The sequence below is a fragment of the Suncus etruscus genome, chromosome 7, assembly GCF_024139225.1.
Source record: "Suncus etruscus isolate mSunEtr1 chromosome 7, mSunEtr1.pri.cur, whole genome shotgun sequence".
Lineage (NCBI taxonomy): Eukaryota > Metazoa > Chordata > Mammalia > Eulipotyphla > Soricidae > Suncus > Suncus etruscus.
Genome location: NC_064854.1, coordinates 119,377,014 through 119,393,203, shown reverse-complemented (window position 1 = coordinate 119,393,203; position 16,190 = coordinate 119,377,014). Strand labels below are relative to the sequence as shown.

The window sequence follows — 16,190 nt, the reverse complement described above, 5'->3', positions numbered from 1 at the left end:
TCTGTACTGTAGGTTTCCTATAGCCAAATAGAACCTAGACCTTTTAAATTTTTAATTCTTATACCAGTTTTTAAAGTATTCTAAAAGAAAAGGCTTACGTACTGGAGCCACATCCGTCTTGCTCCTCACAACTGAATGGTTCAGGGAAGATGAAGCTTCAAATTTCTCATCTGTAAAAAAATGTAGGGTAGGTGTAGAGTGAGTGTAGAGCAGAAGATTGAATGTACCATAAGCAAGCATAAGCAAGCAATTCGTAAGTGTTAGAAGGTTCAAACTGAGAAGCTTCTGCACTTCAAAGAAAACAGTAGCTAGGGTAAAAAGGTCACACACACAGACTGGGAAAAACTAATCACACCTCAGCAATCAGATAAGGGGCTAAAATCCAAGATATACAAGGTGCTGACAGAAGTTAAGAAGAAAAAGACATCAAACCCCATCAAAAAATGGGGAGAAGAAATTAACAGATCTTTCCTCAAAGAAGAATAACCAAATAAGAGATAACCAAAAGACACATGAAAAAAATGCTCCACATCACTAATCATCAGAGAGATGCAAATCAAAATGAAAATGAGGTATCATTTCACTACACAGAGACTGGCACACATTACAGAGAACAAGAGCAACCAGTGCTGGGGTGGATATAGGGAGAAAGGCACTCTCATTCACTGCTGATAGGAATGCCAGCTAGTCTAGACTTTCTGGAAAACAATATGGATTTTCCTTAAATAACTGGTCATTGAGCTCCCATATGATCCAGCTATACCACTCCTAGGGATATACCACAATGCAGTAATGCCCTCTGCATTCCTATGTTCATAGCAGTGCGATTTACAATAGCCAAAATCTGAAAACAACCTAGGTGCCTGACAACAGATGAGTGGCTAGAGAAAGCGGTAGTACATCTACACAATGGAATACTACACAACTGTTAGGAAAAAAATGAAATAACAAACTTTGCCTATACATGGATGTCTATGGAGAATATTATGATGTGTGAAATAAGTCATAGGGAGAGAGATAAACACAGAATAGTCTAATCTGTGGGATTTAAGAAAAATAAAATACAGCATCTTAATAATAATACCCAAACACAATAGAGATGAGCTTTGAAAGGACCAGCCCAGGATATGAATGAAGCTTATCACAAAGAGTGGTAGTGCAGTTAGAGAAATAACTACACTAGCAACTACCATGACAATGATAGAGATTTACAATGCCTGCCTCGAAGACAGGCAGGGATGGGGGAAGAGGTAAATGGGGGACATTGGTGGCAGGAAAGTTGCACTGGTGGGTGGGAGTGTGCATTTTATAGCTGAAACCCAATTATGAACATGTTTTTAATCATGCTGCTTAAATAAAGTAATTATTTTCATTAAAAAATAAGTGGGGGCCTGCGAGGTGGCGCTAGAGGTAAGGTGCCTGCCTTGCAAGCACTAGCCAAGGAAGGACCGCGCTTCAATCCCCTGATGTCCCATATGGTCCCCCCAAAGCCAGGGGCAATTTCTGAGCGCTTAGCCAGGAGTAACCCTTGAACATCAAATGGGTGTGGCCCCAAAAACCAAAAAAAAAAAAAAAAAAAAAAGAAGTGATGAGTTCCAGCTTCAGTTACAGAACCACAGAATTACTATATGTCTGGGCTCTGTCACTGCTGTACTGTCATTGCTTCCTTTTGTCTTCCTTTGGGGCCGGTGAGGTGGCGCTAGAGGTAAGGTGTCTGCTTTGCAAGTACCAGTCAAGGAAGGAACGTGGTTCGATCCCGGTGTCCCATACGGTCCCCCCAAGTCAGGAGCAATTTCTGAGTGCTTAGCCAGGAGTAACCCCTGAGCATCAAACGGGTGTGACTCGATAAACCAAAAAATAAAAAAATATGTGTTGGGCCCGGAGAGATAGCACAGCAGTGTTTGCCTTGCAAGCAGCTGATCCAGAACCTAAGGTGGTTGGTTCGAATCCCGGCGTCCCATATGGTCCCCCTGTGCCTGCCATGAGCTATTTCTGAGCAGATAGCCAGGAGTAACCCCTGAGCACTGCCGGGTATGGCCCAAAAACAAAACAAACAAACAAACAAACAAAAAAAAAGTGTTAGCAGAAGCATTAGTATTGTTAGAAATAGGAAATGTTTTTGGCCCAGAGATATAGTACAGTGGGTAAGTTACTTGCCTTGCATGTGGCCAACCTGGGTTCAGTCCCCTGCATTCCATGTAGTTCCCTGAGTACCACCAGCAGTCAGTCCTGAACACAGAGGCAGGAATAACCCCTGAGAATCCTGAGGTGTAGTCCAAAAACCAAGAACGGAAAAAGATTAAAAAAAAAAAAGAAGGAAATAGTCCCACTTCTATATTGCTTTGTGGGAAAGAGCACTTAATCAGCAGATAAAAGTGATGAAGATAAAAAGTATTGGGGCCAGAGCCATAGCATAGTGGGTAGGACATTTGCCTTGCATGCTGCCCACCAGGTTCAATCTCAGGCATCCCATACGGTGCCCTGAACCTGCCAGGAGTAATTTCTGAGTACAGAGCCAGAAGTAACCCCTGAGCATTGCCAGGTGAGCCCCCCACACAAAAAAAGAAGTATTAAAAGTAGGAAATAGACAAATCTTTAATCTCTTTTGTGATTTAATTATCTCAGATGTTGTGGTTATGTTGCAGTGGGTCAGCAGGGTTGAAGGTGGTTTCGGTCAACACCGTGAATGAAAGAAAGATCAACATCCCCGAAGTCACTAAAGCAGTAACGCAAAGTGGACGACAAGTCTAAGTTCTGAGTCTCTGCAGGACTCGTGGTGTTTCATCCTGGGATGTGCTACTTCTCTCCTTTGGCTGTGGTTATGAGCACGGGGGTTAGAGTATATCCAGTTACTAGATAAACTGGCTTTCAGGTCTTATAATTTCTGCATTTTATTTATTTATTTATTTATTTTGGTTTTTGGGCCACTCCCAGTGACATTCAGGGATTACTCCTGGCTATGCACTCAGAAGTTGCTCCTGGCTTGGGGGACCATATGGGCCGGGGGATCGAACTGCGGTTCGTCCAAGGCTAGCGCAGGCAAGGCAGGCACCTTACCTCTAGCACCACCGCCCGGCCCCAATTTCTGCATTTATTTTTATGTCTCTCCATGAAACACTGAAGTCTCCTTTCCAGGTAGCCAGGTGGCTTCAGCCCAGTGACACTTACTTTTTATTTTCCCTCCACAGACTCAAGAGCTGGCCTCAAGCTTTGACCAGAACAGCGGCTTCAACAACGAGGCTCTGGAAGGCTTTGATGAGATGCGGGTGGAGCTGGACCAGCTGGAGGTGCGGGAAAAGCAGCTCCAGGAGCGAATACAGCAGCTCGAGAGAGAGAACCAGGAGCTGAGGACAACCGTCAGCTTGCAGAAAGAGCAGCTGAGAGAGGAGAAGGATCGGGGTTGCATGGTAGCAGAGAACAGTGCTTACCTCACGTTTGTGATGGCCGAACTCCAGAAGCAATGGGAAGTTACGCAGGCTACACAGAGCACAGTACGAGAGTTGCAGACATGCTTACAGGCTCTAGAGCTAGGCGCAGCCAAGAAGGAGGATTATGATTCAGTCCTGCAGCGGATGGAGGCCCTGCTGCAGCCCCTGGCTCGGGACCTTGAGGCCACCTGGGACTCACTGGACAGGAAGAACCAACATCTGGCCAGCATCCACAGCCAGCCAGGTGGAGCTGAACACAAAGTGGACCTGGCCTTGGAGCCAAAGGGACAGCCACAGCCGGAGCTCGCCTCCAGCAATGTGGCCCTGGGACTCGAGGAGAAGCTCCAGGCCCTCGAAGGGGAAAAAGCTGAAATGCAGGAGCTCAGGAGGCAGCAGAGTGCCCGCCTGGAGCAACTGCTCAAAGAGGTGCAGCAGAAGGAGGAGGCCCGGGTCAGCCTGGAAGACCAGATGATAGAGATGGAGCCATTCCTGGACGAGCTACTCGAGAAGAGAAAGCAGGTGGCCCAGCTCCAAACAGATCTCCAGGAGTCTTTCAGCCGGGTCCTCTCCCTGCAGGGAGAGCTGCTGGAGGTGAAGCGGGAGGAGCAGGGACTGCAGGAGGACAAGGCGCTGCTGGAACAAGAGACCCGTTCCCTCACTCGGCAGCTTCCCCTGCTGGAGGCGCAGCTGGCCCAGGTGAGCCAGCATGTGAGTGACTTGGAAGAGCAGAAGAAGCTCCTCATCCAGGACAGAGACCGCCTGGCCCAGAAGGTGGGGATGCTGGAGCAGCTCTCCAACCAGAGTGAGCCTCTGGGGCCCCAAAACTCTGCCATCACCCAGATCACTCAACTGGAGGAGGAGGAGGAGCAGAGAGGCCCGAAGGACGGACAGATAGACAACACAAAGACAACCGAGAGCCACCATGAGGAGAAGAGACTCCAGCAGGCCAACCAAGAGTTGGAGAAGGAGCTGCAGAATTTGGTGAGTCGCAACCAGGCCCTGGAAGGCAAGCTGCAGGCCCTCCAGACAGACTACCAGGCCCTCCAGAAGCGGGAGGCCTCTCTCCAGGACTCCGTGGCCTCTCTGGAGGCCGAGCAGGCCAGCATCCGGCACATGGGTGACCACATGGAAGCCAGTCTCCTCGCTGTGAAGAAGGCCAAGGAGACCATGAAGACCCGTGTGGCAGAGAAGGAGGCGGCCCTGCAGAGCAAGGAGGCCGAATGCCAGCAACTGCGGGAGCAGGTGGAGGCCAGCCAGCGACTCGCAGAGGCCCAGGCAGAGAAGCTCCAGGCTCTCATGGGCCAGCAGCAACCCCAGATGCTTGAGCCCCTCAGAGCAGAAAACAGCCAGCAGGGACTCAACCCACCCCAGGACAGCGCCTCCCGCGAGCTCACTGCGCAACTGGTTCTTGCTCAGACGCAGGTAGAGGTCCATCAGGGAGAGGCGCAGCGACTAGAGGCCAAGGTAGTGGACCTTCAGGCCAGACTCCAGGCAGCCTTAGAGGACCAGGAGAAGGTGCAGAGCCAGCTGAGTGTGGCCGAGGAGACGCTGGGGGAGCACAAGGCCCTGGTGCAGCAGCTGAAGGAGCAGAATGAAGCTCTCAACAGAGCACACGTCCAGGAGCTTCTGCAGTGCTCAGAGCGGGAAGGAACCTTGCAAGAGGAAAGGGCCAACGCAGCTCAACAGAGGGATGAAGATCTGCAGGCCCTACAAGAACTGCTGGCACAGGCAAAATGCAGTTCCCAGGAAGCTGAGGTGGAGCATGCCGAACTGCAGGAGCAACTGCATCGTGCCAACACTGACACGGCCGAGTTGGGTGTCCAGGTCTGTGCACTGACTGCAGAGAAGGAGCGGGTGGAGAGGACCCTGGCTTGCACCATCCAAGAGCTTCAGGACACCAAAGAGACAGCCTCAAAGAAACACGAGGTCCTGGAACACCAAGTGGCAGGCCTGCAGCAGGAGAAGGAGAGCTTGCAGGAGGAGCTGAAGGCGGCCAAGGAAGCTGCCAGCCTGCTGCCAGGCCTGCAGGCACAGCTGGCCCAGGCTGAGCAGCAGGTTCAGAGCCTCCAGGAGACCTCGCGCCAGGAGCATGACACTCTCAAGTTCCAAATGAGCACTGAGATCATGGACTCTCAAAGCAAACTGAAGGTAACTCTAGCTTTGTGCTTTTGGACTCCACCTGGTTCTTGGAGGTGGGGAGGAAGTGTCTGGGGCACATGAGGGAAGGGTGTCCTTTTGTCCGGGTGACATCTCACTGGGGGGGGGGGGCGTTGTCCCAGTTGAGTGAGGTTCCCTCCTGCTCTCCTTATGCACAGCATCTTGGGCCTCAGTCCCAAAGTCCACACTTGAAGTCATTGCGCACAACTCGTTCTGCATAGAATGTTTGAAGCTAGAGAGCCGCATGTGTCAGGCTCAGTTTTGGGGGCTTCCTCCAGGATATCCAATGGTTGGAAAGCCTGTGCCTTCCCCCCACTCTGCAGCGCACACAGCGGGCCCTGGAATGGCAGGTGCACATTAAACATCTAGTATATAGCTTGGCATATTTTTTTAATTGAAACCTCTGCTCAGGTATCTGACCTGCCTCAGTCTGGGTTTCTGGCCCCTCTGATCCTTCAGGTGCTGGCCTGAGACTAGGTGCCACATGTGGAGCATACATGGTTCCTTTTCACAAAACCCTGGGATACATGAACTTGGGAGAATGGGTTTCTGCATGCCAAGGAGAAGGCTCCATGGCAAGGGAGTGAGGACAGGGCAGTTGTCTGGGCTTTGGCTTTCAGTGATGGACCCTGGCTGTGTTTGCATTATGCCACTCCTTACCCCTCCTCAGATGAGCCTTGGAGGAGTCCTCCCTTCTCATATCACTCCATGTGGCCCAAAGGACACATTTTGCAGAATTTGAATGCAAAGCTTGCGATTTGAACTAAGTCTCTTAGTAAGCTTGAAAGGGATTTGTTACCACTGAAGTCCAAAGCCTATGGAGTTTTGGAGTTTGGGGTTGGTAAAAAAAGGGTTTATTTTTACTGCCTGGGTGGATGGAGCCAGAGGAGCCTCAGAACAATGACTGCTTCTACAATCACTTCTCATCCTTCCCAGACAGCGAATGAAGAATGCAGGAGCCTCCGGGACCAGCTGGAGATACAAAGTCAGAAGCTACAGGCTGCCGAGGAAGCTGTGGGGAAGCTGAAGGTAGGGACTGCCTGGGCACTTGGGAAGAGCCTGCCTGTGAGCCTTGGCTAGCAGCTGACCCCGAAGGGGAAGAAGGGGCCATTCTGTAAAAGCAGGATCTGGTTCCATTTCCCTGCACTACCTCAGAGGACTCCCAAGGAACGGTCCACTCCCAAGCTGCAGCTGTCGTCACATACCTTTGAGATCCCTTGGGGTCATGTCCCGTCCCCTTCCCACCACTCCTGTTGGATGCCCAGCTGCCAGTTGTGTTTCTCACCCATCCCAGTGACTACTGGCAAAGAAACATGCTGTCCTTTGGAGCCCTCTGTAGGCATTGCTCATTGCTGATTCTGCCTTGCACAGGTGCAGGGGTGATGCCAAGACCCCGTGTTGAGGGCAGGGACTCTTCCAAATGAATTCTGTTCCCTGTTGCCCCATCTTCACCCCCTGTCCCAGAGATCCTGATCCTGCCTTCCCCTCCAACCACCATCACCAATTGCAGTTAAAGGGCCACCGTGAGAGAGGCGTGTCACCCTCCCAAGTAGACCTTAAATCCAAAGGTCCATTCAATTAGAACCTGGACCACTGGGTTGGAGGAGGGCACTGCAGTCCCCCATGGCAACTTTGCATGGGCTTCTGCAAGCAGAGCCTCTCTGTGCCAGGCTACCCAGGCAGATTTGGGAGAGCAGCTGAGCTGTGCAAGCAGCCGCCTTGCAGAGAGCCAGGCCGATATGCTGAAGAAGAAGGAGGAAGAGGCTGCGCTGCGAGAAAACCTGGGCAGGTGGGTTCCATACCCCCTCTGCGGTGGTGCGGTCAGCGGGGAAGGCACTTGTTCCTGCAGAAAGTCATTTAGAAAGTCAGACACTCATACCAGGCTCGAAATTTCCTTTTGCAAGAAAAGCCACAGCCTTAGAAGGTGCTGCGTGTCAGAAGCAGACACCAGAGAGTCTGGCACCAGGCCCATTGCCACCCTATCGACCACTGCACAACCTTCTTATCTCCGGAGGGCATTTTACAGTTTACTCACTACTTGCTTTGCAAAACTCAGCACAGAATGGAAAGGGGACTGTCGTAATGTTTGTTAAAATAGTAGTAAACATTTAGATAGTTCTGAAGTGGGGGGGGGCACAGGGGAGGCAGGCACTGCTTTAATCTTGTTACAGCTCTTTGCCCAGGTAATCCTTCCTGCAGTTCTAGGAAGCTAGTACTATTATTTATTCCCATTGTGCAGTTGAGGAAAGGGAGGCCCAATAAAGCTAAGTCACTGCCCAAGAGTCAGGTCTTCTGGGTTGTGGGGTGGGAACCCAGCCTGTTTGTCTCCTGTGTGTTTTTCTCAACAGTTTCTTATAAAATATAGAGAGAGATAGTTTTTATTTTATTTTGTGGGGGACTGGTGAGAGAGAGAGAGTGAGAGAGAGAAAACGAGAGAGAGAGAGAGAGAGAGAGAGAGAGAGAGAGAGAGAGAGAGAGTCCATCAAGCTCTGACCCTTTCATCTTGATTCTTTTACCGTTTTTGAGTTTTTGGGCCACATCCGGGACGCTCAGGGATTATTCCTGGCTCTGTGCTCCTGGGCAGGCTAAGGGGACATATGGGATGCCAGGAATGAAACCCAGGTCCATCCTGGGTTGGGCACATGCAAGGCAAATACCCTACCACTCTCTCTGGCCCTTGAGCCTTTCACCTTTAAGTCTGACCAGCCCCAAGGCATCCACAAGCCTTACCGTCTCTTTCGATTTGGACCCACCTAGAGTGTAAGCCTGAGCTGATGGCCCTGTGGATGGAGCCAAGTTAGTCCTATCAGGGTGTAGGGGAAGAGAGGAGACTGGAACTGAACTGTTGCATGCTGCCCCCAGCTGGTTGGAGACACCATGGAAGTTGGAGATAAAATAATTTGGATATCCATCCACTTTTTTTCATCTGATATTTTCAAAATTCTAATCCTATAGAGCTCCAACTGCATATGGCAAATTGTCTTCACAGGACAACTTAAAGACAAGATAAGCTGATGATGGTGATTTGTTTATTTTTTTTTTTAATGCTACAGATTAGGGACTGAAAGATAGTACAGAGGATAAGGTACTTGCCTTGCAAATAACTGACCTGGGTTCAATCTCTAGATATGGTTCCCAGAGCCCTACCAGGAGTAATCGCTGAGCATAGAGCATGAAAGAATTCCTGAGCATTGCCAACTATAACCCCAAAGTCAAAATAAGTAAATAAAAGCTTCAAAAAACTAAAACAGCAACTGTTAGATTTCTTAAAGCAATTCTTTTAACTCCTCACTTCATCTGACCAGGATTGGACTCTGGTTATGCCTGTGTGTGCTTTTAGAGCAGTTAGTCTCTTTAGAGCTCTCTAATCTTTAGCACCTTTTTTTTTGTAAACATCCTGCAAAATGCACAGAGCATCTTGGGACCTCTGCAGGGCATCGGTGAGCTAAGGGTTGAGTAGGCAAGGGTAGGAAGGCAATAGTCCATGTGCTGTAAGTGAAGAGACTCCACAGCACCTGGATTGAATTACTGCAGCTTTAGCTCTGTCAGATAGAGCACCTCTGTACAGACAGAGCACCCTATGCTGTGCCCCACACACCTGAATCCCACAGCACCCCAGAGGACAGTGTGATTCCTCCAGAAAGCAGTCCCTGCCTTTTCCGTTTTGACTCCCCCCATCTTCATGCAAAGTCCCATATCATGAGTTGTGTGTGCGCATCTTTCCCCATGGGCTCCCTGAACTACTTCAGTCTCTGCTTCAAAACCAAACAGTGCCGACATTTGCTCACCCAGCCTAATGTCATTTGGTGCTCCTGGAATAACCCTGGTCTGGGGTGTGTGTTTGTGGTTGAGTGAGTGTGAAGAGTTTCTGTGTTTGTTGGAGAACCCACCCCTGGGTGGGTACATGGACAGCTGGACATTATGAGTGAGCAGCAAAACTTGACCATGCTTCCACCAGGACACAGGAGGAACTTGAAAAAGCCCAAACCAAAAGCCAAGAGTATTATGACAAACTCTGCGAGGAAGTGACAAACAGGGAGGAAAATGACCGGAAGCTGCTTGCTGACCTGGATGACCTGAATAGAACCAAGAAGTATCTGGAAGAACGCCTGATAGAGCTGCTCAGGTGAGTGTTGGGTCAGACTAGAGGGCAAAGGCTTTCACCAAGTCTGTTTTTTTTTTTTTTCTTAGAAGAAATGCAGCTATTCTAGGAAATTAAAAAAATAATAATAAATGCCTGAAGGGAGGGGCCAGAGCAGTGGCGCAGGCAGTAGGGCATTTGCCTTACACACACTAACCTAGGACGGATCGTGGTTTGATCCCCCGGTGTCCCATATGGTCCCCCAAGCCAGTAGTGATTTCTGAGCACATAGCCAGGAGTAACCCGTAAGCGTCATTGTGTGATGCCCAAAAACCAAAAAAAGAAGCCTCGAGGGAAGCGGGCCCCTCTACCTGTGTTCTGTTGTTTAGGATACACACACATGTACTAGACCTATTCCATCTCGAGTGACCTAAGAGTGAGTCTCACTCTTTCCATTGGAGTGTGGCTGTTCTGTGGCTTCATAGTGTGACAAATTATTTTCAAACTCTCTGTGTACTTAGCCACAAGAAGGACAATACATTTTAATATTTTCTGGAATTTCCCCCAAATACCTGTTGTTACTTTCCTAACTTCCTTTCCCCTTTTGCACCCCCACTTCCCCCAGTCTAAGTAGTCCCAAACTTCAGTGCCTTCAGGGAGCCAACAGCAGCTGTAAACCTGTAGATTGGATCAGTGAGGTGTGTCAGGGAGCTGGAGGCCGAAGGTGCTCATCCCACTGCATGCTTGTCTTCTACCAGATGCTGCTGCATCAGCACTGAGCACAGTGGCCAGGTTGCCTTCTTTTTTTTTTGTCCTTGTTTTTTTGTTTTGGGGCCACACCCAGTGACACTCGGTAGTTACTCCTAGCTATGCACTCAGAAATCACTCCTGGCTTGGGGCTCATCTGAGACACCAGGGGATCGAATCACAGTCCGTCCTAGGCTAGCGCTTGCAAGGCAGATGCCTTACCTCTAGCACCACCGCTCCAGCCCCATCAGGTTGCTGTCTTAAGTGAAAATAGACACCTGGAGCTTTACGTGAAATTGTTCTAGAATTCTCCACATTGAGAAGCCATACCAAAAGTTCTTTATCTTGAGCTTATAAAAATTATCAAATATAGAAACTAATCTAACATGGTGTACTCTTGTATACCTGCTTCCCGGTCTTTACAGAATTCAACTCATGGCCAGTTTTGTTTTATTCCATTTTCCCTTGCCCTTCCCCCAACTCTAGTTTATTTTAAGGCATAGTTCAGTCATAGTATCATTTAATCCTCAGACATTTCAGTATGTACTTTTCAAAAACAGACTCTACGTTTTAAATAATTGCAGTATCATCCATGACCATGCATTAAGATGAACTAATTCTTAGTATTATAATCTATCTAAGTTTTTGTTTGTTCGTTTGTTTTGGGGCCACACCTGGTGATGCTTGGGATTACTTCTGGTTATGTGCTCAGAAATTGCTCCTGGCTTGCGGGACCATATGGGACCAGGGGATCAAACTCGGGTCTGTCCTGGGTCAGTCACATGCAAGGCAAAATGCCCTACTGCTGCACTATAGTGCCAGCCCCATATAATCTATCTAGTTTTAAATTTTCCAATTTGCTTTGTTGATATTTTCTAGTTATAATCTAAATTATATTTGAACATTTCATGGTGATTTGTTCTCTAACTCTTTCTATCATTCTCTGTCTCTCTGTCTCTCGTCCTCTGTCTCTGTCTCTGTCTCTGTCTCTCTCTCTCTCTCTCTCTCTCTCTCTCTCTCTCTCTCTCTCTCTTTCTCTCCCTTGTTGCAATTTACTTTTGATGAAACCAGGTCATTCATCTGGTAGAGTTTGCGTTAGGGGAGATTTTGATGATTACATACCCCATATCTGTGAAGTCATGAAATAGGTTCTCCCCAATCTTATATATTTCCTCATTAGTAGATGATATTTTTTATAATGATAGATTAAATAACTTTCAGCCTTATTAATAGAAAACAGTTTAAGTATGGTCGGGAGTCTTTCCTTTCAGAACCACATAAGATCTGACGAGCTCTTTTTGTACTCTGACCTACCTTCCTAAAATCTGATTAACCCTTTTCTTTTGCTGTTAGCAGCCAGAGATAAACAAGTGTCAGTATCTCCAAATTTCACTGGAGAATTAGTTTAGAACTGGGATGTTAAATTAGAACTAGTTTTTAAAGTTAAAATTGTGTCTACATATCATTGACTTGCTAGTTTGGAACTAGCATTTGTGACTTTAGGCAAAAATCTTGGGCCCGCCTTCCCAAAAGTATATGAGGGGAACACCAGGTTTTCACACTTTCCAGAGTTGGCAAGTGCCTAGTCTCCTGGAGTCAGAGCCAATAGGGTGTAGGCCTGCTTCGGGAATGATCGGGTCCTACTCACACCAACCAAGCCTGCCAAGTTTTGCATGGAGGAAGGAGAGAAAGAAGTATTTGATTTGGAGCGCTCAGTGGCTGATTGGGCCAGTAGCCCCTGATCTGAGTTTAATCTCATTTTCTACAAAGTCTAGTTTGTATTTCCAATAATCAAAATGATTTTTTTTCTTCTTTGTCTTAGGGAATTTGGAATCAGTTTTTTTATAAAGAGTCAGTGATAGTTCTATTGTTTTCATAGATTCTTCTCTTCTTTGGTCACAGGGACAAGGATGCTCTGTGGCAAAAGTCAGATGCCTTAGAATTCCAGCAGAAGCTCAATGCTGAGGAGAAGGAACTTGGGGAAGCAGAGCTGAACCACTGCTTGGACTGTAAGCGGGAGTTCAGCTGGATGGTGCGGAGGCACCACTGCAGGTCAGTAGACAGCATGCACCCTGGCACCCTGAGCTTGAGCCAGTGGCTCGGCACCAGGGACCCTGATGGACCCTAGCTGCTTGACTGGCTGGGAAGAGGGTGCTACCTTTCCATTGTATGGGACCCCTGTAGGGAAGAGAAGTAAAGCCAGAGGAAAAGGGCAATGTTGGAACTAGGAAAACAGGGGCCATGGCTTTACAGGAGGAGCAGAAGAGAGCAAGCCCTCACCAGGCACAGAGGAAGGCCAGCATGCATGGCTCTCCTAGAGGGTTGAGCAGATGCGGAATTATCTGCCCAGGTCAGAAATTCCATTTCTTTGGAATCTGTGGAGTGGGCCTGGTAGGAGGCGAGTCGTATAGCATCCATAGCATCCATTACCCACACAGAGCCCAGTTTTGGGACCAAACAAGCCCACGAGGCACCCAGGATATGGTCCTCACCAACCTGTGCTGCTCTCCTCCCTAGGATATGTGGCCGCTGCTTCTGTTACTACTGCTGCAACAACTACGTCCTGACCAAGCCAAATGGGAAGAAGGAACGCTGCTGCCGAGCCTGCTTCCAGAAGTTCAGCGAAGGGCTCAGCTCTCCCAACAGCAGTGGCTCGAGCACAAGCCTGGGAGAGCCTAGCTCTATGTCATCGCCGGTCCAAACTAGCCTTCCAGGGGGAGACCAAGGTTAGGCTCCTGCTCCATCCCAGGGTGCCACCACCGCCCCTAGCAGCTAAGATAACTTTGATGTTTTCCAAACTTAGGCATTAAAAAGGTACTAAAACCAATTTGGGACTTTCTTTTTGATGTGATTAGGATGGAAAGAGAATTGAAAAGAAAATCACTTTTACTTGCTATGATTCAGTTACTTAGATTTAAGACCTGTATCTTTTAGGTTTTTGGGCCACCACACTCAGTGTTGTTCAGTTGCTTCTTCTGACTCAGTCCTTAGGGGCCCTTGTCATGAGAGGAATCAGACTTGAGGATCCTGCCTGCAAAGCATGCATCCAGCCATTGAACTCTCTTGAGCCTTGAGATCTGTCTGTACCTCTTCCCTTACTTGTCACCAGTGCAGCTCACACTTCAGGAAAAAACACTGTCCCCAGCACTTTGACCCCCATATCCAAGCCTCCCCCAGGTGACTAAGGATTCTGTACTCTCTCTGTTGATCACATTCTCTGAGTGGCCAGTGGTTGTTTCCTCCTTTGCCTCCTTTAACCCACTAAACGGAAGCAGGATGAATTCTTGCTGCTTTTCCTCTGAGCACAGTCTCTTAGGCTGGCCCAGGCTAACCTCTCTGGGACTGGCTGTGGATCTCTGGCACAAGATAGAACTGGAATGACATGGGCACAAGTAAATCTCATCTTCATTCCAGAATCAGTTCCTCTGTTTTTTTTTTTGTTTTTTTTTTTTGGTTTTTGGGCCACACCCGGCAGTGCTCAGGGGTTACTCCTGGCTGTCTGCTCAGAAATAGCTCCTGGCAGGCACGGGGGACCATATGGGACACCGGGATTCGAACCAACCACCTTTGGTCCTGGGTCGGCTGCTTGCAAGGCAAACAACGCTGTGCTATCTCTCCGGGCCCAGAATCAGTTCCTCTGTAGCTTATCACTTGTTGGGTCTTTCCTGAGTCCAGGTCAGCCAGCCTTCAGAATGCTCTTCTTTCTTCTTTATTTTATCTAGGTCATTGTGGGATGTTGGCAGGCCCATAATTTACTTCAAGTATGAGCACTGCTGGAGTGTATGAGTATATATTTTACTGGCCTTTTTTTGTCCATTTGTTCTTTTACTGACCTTTTGTCCATTCAATACTTTTTCAGTATTGAATTCTATATTGACTTCCTTATAAGTTCTGACATAGGGGTTTTGTTTTGTTTTACATGTATATTTTATAAATCTCCTAAACTGTAAGTTTTTCTTTCAAAGAACAAAATTTTATATGTATGTTTTTGGGTCACATCCGGTGGCACTCAAGGGTTACTCCTGGATCTGCACTCAAAAATTGCTCCTAGAAGGCTCACGGGACCATATGGAATGCCGGGATTCAAACACTGGTCCATCCCAAGGCAAATGCATTCAAGGCAAACACTCTACCGCTGTGCTATTTCTCTGGCCCCAAAATTTTATAATTTTTTTTTTTTTTTTTTTTTTTTTTTTTTTTTTTTTTTTTTTGGTTTTTGGGCCACACCCGGTGACGCTCAGGGGTTACTCCTGGCTATGAGCTCAGAAGTCACTCCTGGCTTGGGGGACCATATGGGATGCCGGGGGATCGAACCTCGGTCCGTCCAAGGCTAGCGCAGGCAAGGCAGGCACCTTACCTCTAGCGCCACCGCCCGGCCCCAAAATTTTATAATTTTTACAAAGTCCTGTATGTCAGGTTTATTTTCTTAAACTTGGGACAAACTAGATTAGGTATAGCTTGCACATTTTTTTTTTTTTTTTTTTGGTTTTTGGGCCACACTTGGTGATGCTCAGGGGTTACTCCTGGCTATGCGCTCAGAAGTCGCTCCTGGCTTGGGGGACCATATGGGACGCCGGGGGATCGAACCGCGGTCCTGATCCTTGGCTAGCGCTTGCAAGGCAGACACCTTACCTCTAGCGCCACCTCACCGGCCCCTAGCTTGCACATTTAATTGCTTCAAGTATTCCTATTTTTTAATAACTCCTAGTTTTTTCTTTATAAATCAACTGTTTTTACTTTATAGCTGTCTTGGTTTAACCCAGTCACTCAAAGATCTCTTATGTTCTTTTAGAAATTTTATGAGTATTAAGTTGTATCTTTAGATCTGTGATCTATTTTAATGTAATTTTTATATGAGTTGAACCCTCTGAGTAGAAATTTAAAGATTTTTTAAAAATGGTATTTTCAATTATTATAGTAACATTGGTTTAACGTCTTTTCCTTTCCTATAAACTTGCTTTAACATCTTTGTCAAAACTAAATTGCAGAGGAACCAGAGACATATCTCAGCAGATTGAGTACAAGTAAAGCATGTCTCTGGTTTTTCATGCAGGGGGCTCTGTTTTTATTTTTAAACTAAAATAATGTATTCTTTATTAATTTAATTTTTTTCTTTTTTTAATTAAATAATTTTTATTTTGACCAAAGTGGATTATAAGTCTTTCACAGTAATGTTTTAGGTACATAGTGACATTGAATCTGGGGTGGGGGCTCTATTTTGATCCCTAATACTACAGAGTCCTCTGAGCACGACCTAGAGTAATCCCCAATATAGAGTCAGGAATAGCTTCCAAGCACTACCAGCTATGAACCCCAAACAAATAGACACAAAAACCAGCTGCAGAAATGACTCAAAGGACTCAAAGGGCTGTGGCATATGTAAATTTTTTTGCATGTGGAATCTCCAGGTTTATCCCAAGCATTGTATGGTCCCCTGATCACTGCACTGAAGAAAAAAATTGCCTTTATATGACTGGACTTCCTATTCTGTTCATTTATATGTGTGCTATTTCTTTTTACAAATATCAATACTGCTGTGTTCACAATAGTTTACTGAGTCTTGAAATCAGATAGAATAGGTTCTTCTACTCTTATTTTTTCAATTGCAGAGCTTGCAATTTTTCTTGCATCTGTGTGGAACTTTTAGAATCAGCTCTCCAATTTCTGAAAGAGAAATCCTAGTGAGGGCTGGAAATGTGGCTCAGTAGTTGAATAGACACCCCACATGTATGAGGTCCTAGCTTTGATCCTTGACCCTGCAAACCAAAACACAAATA

At 47.2% G+C, this 16,190-nt stretch overlaps 1 protein-coding gene across 1 annotated transcript in view; it reads left to right on the top strand.

Annotated features, from left to right (window-relative positions):
* The window catches only part of FYCO1 (FYVE and coiled-coil domain autophagy adaptor 1), an 84,766-nt gene that overhangs the window by 26,955 nt on the left and 41,621 nt on the right, over positions 1–16,190 (top strand). The window contains exons 8-13 of the mRNA XM_049777297.1: positions 3,189–5,576; positions 6,522–6,614; positions 7,256–7,374; positions 9,544–9,711; positions 12,316–12,465; positions 12,931–13,139. Coding sequence (XP_049633254.1) covers positions 3,189–5,576; positions 6,522–6,614; positions 7,256–7,374; positions 9,544–9,711; positions 12,316–12,465; positions 12,931–13,139 — 3,127 coding nt within the window. The remainder of the gene's footprint in view (positions 1–3,188; positions 5,577–6,521; positions 6,615–7,255; positions 7,375–9,543; positions 9,712–12,315; positions 12,466–12,930; positions 13,140–16,190) is intronic.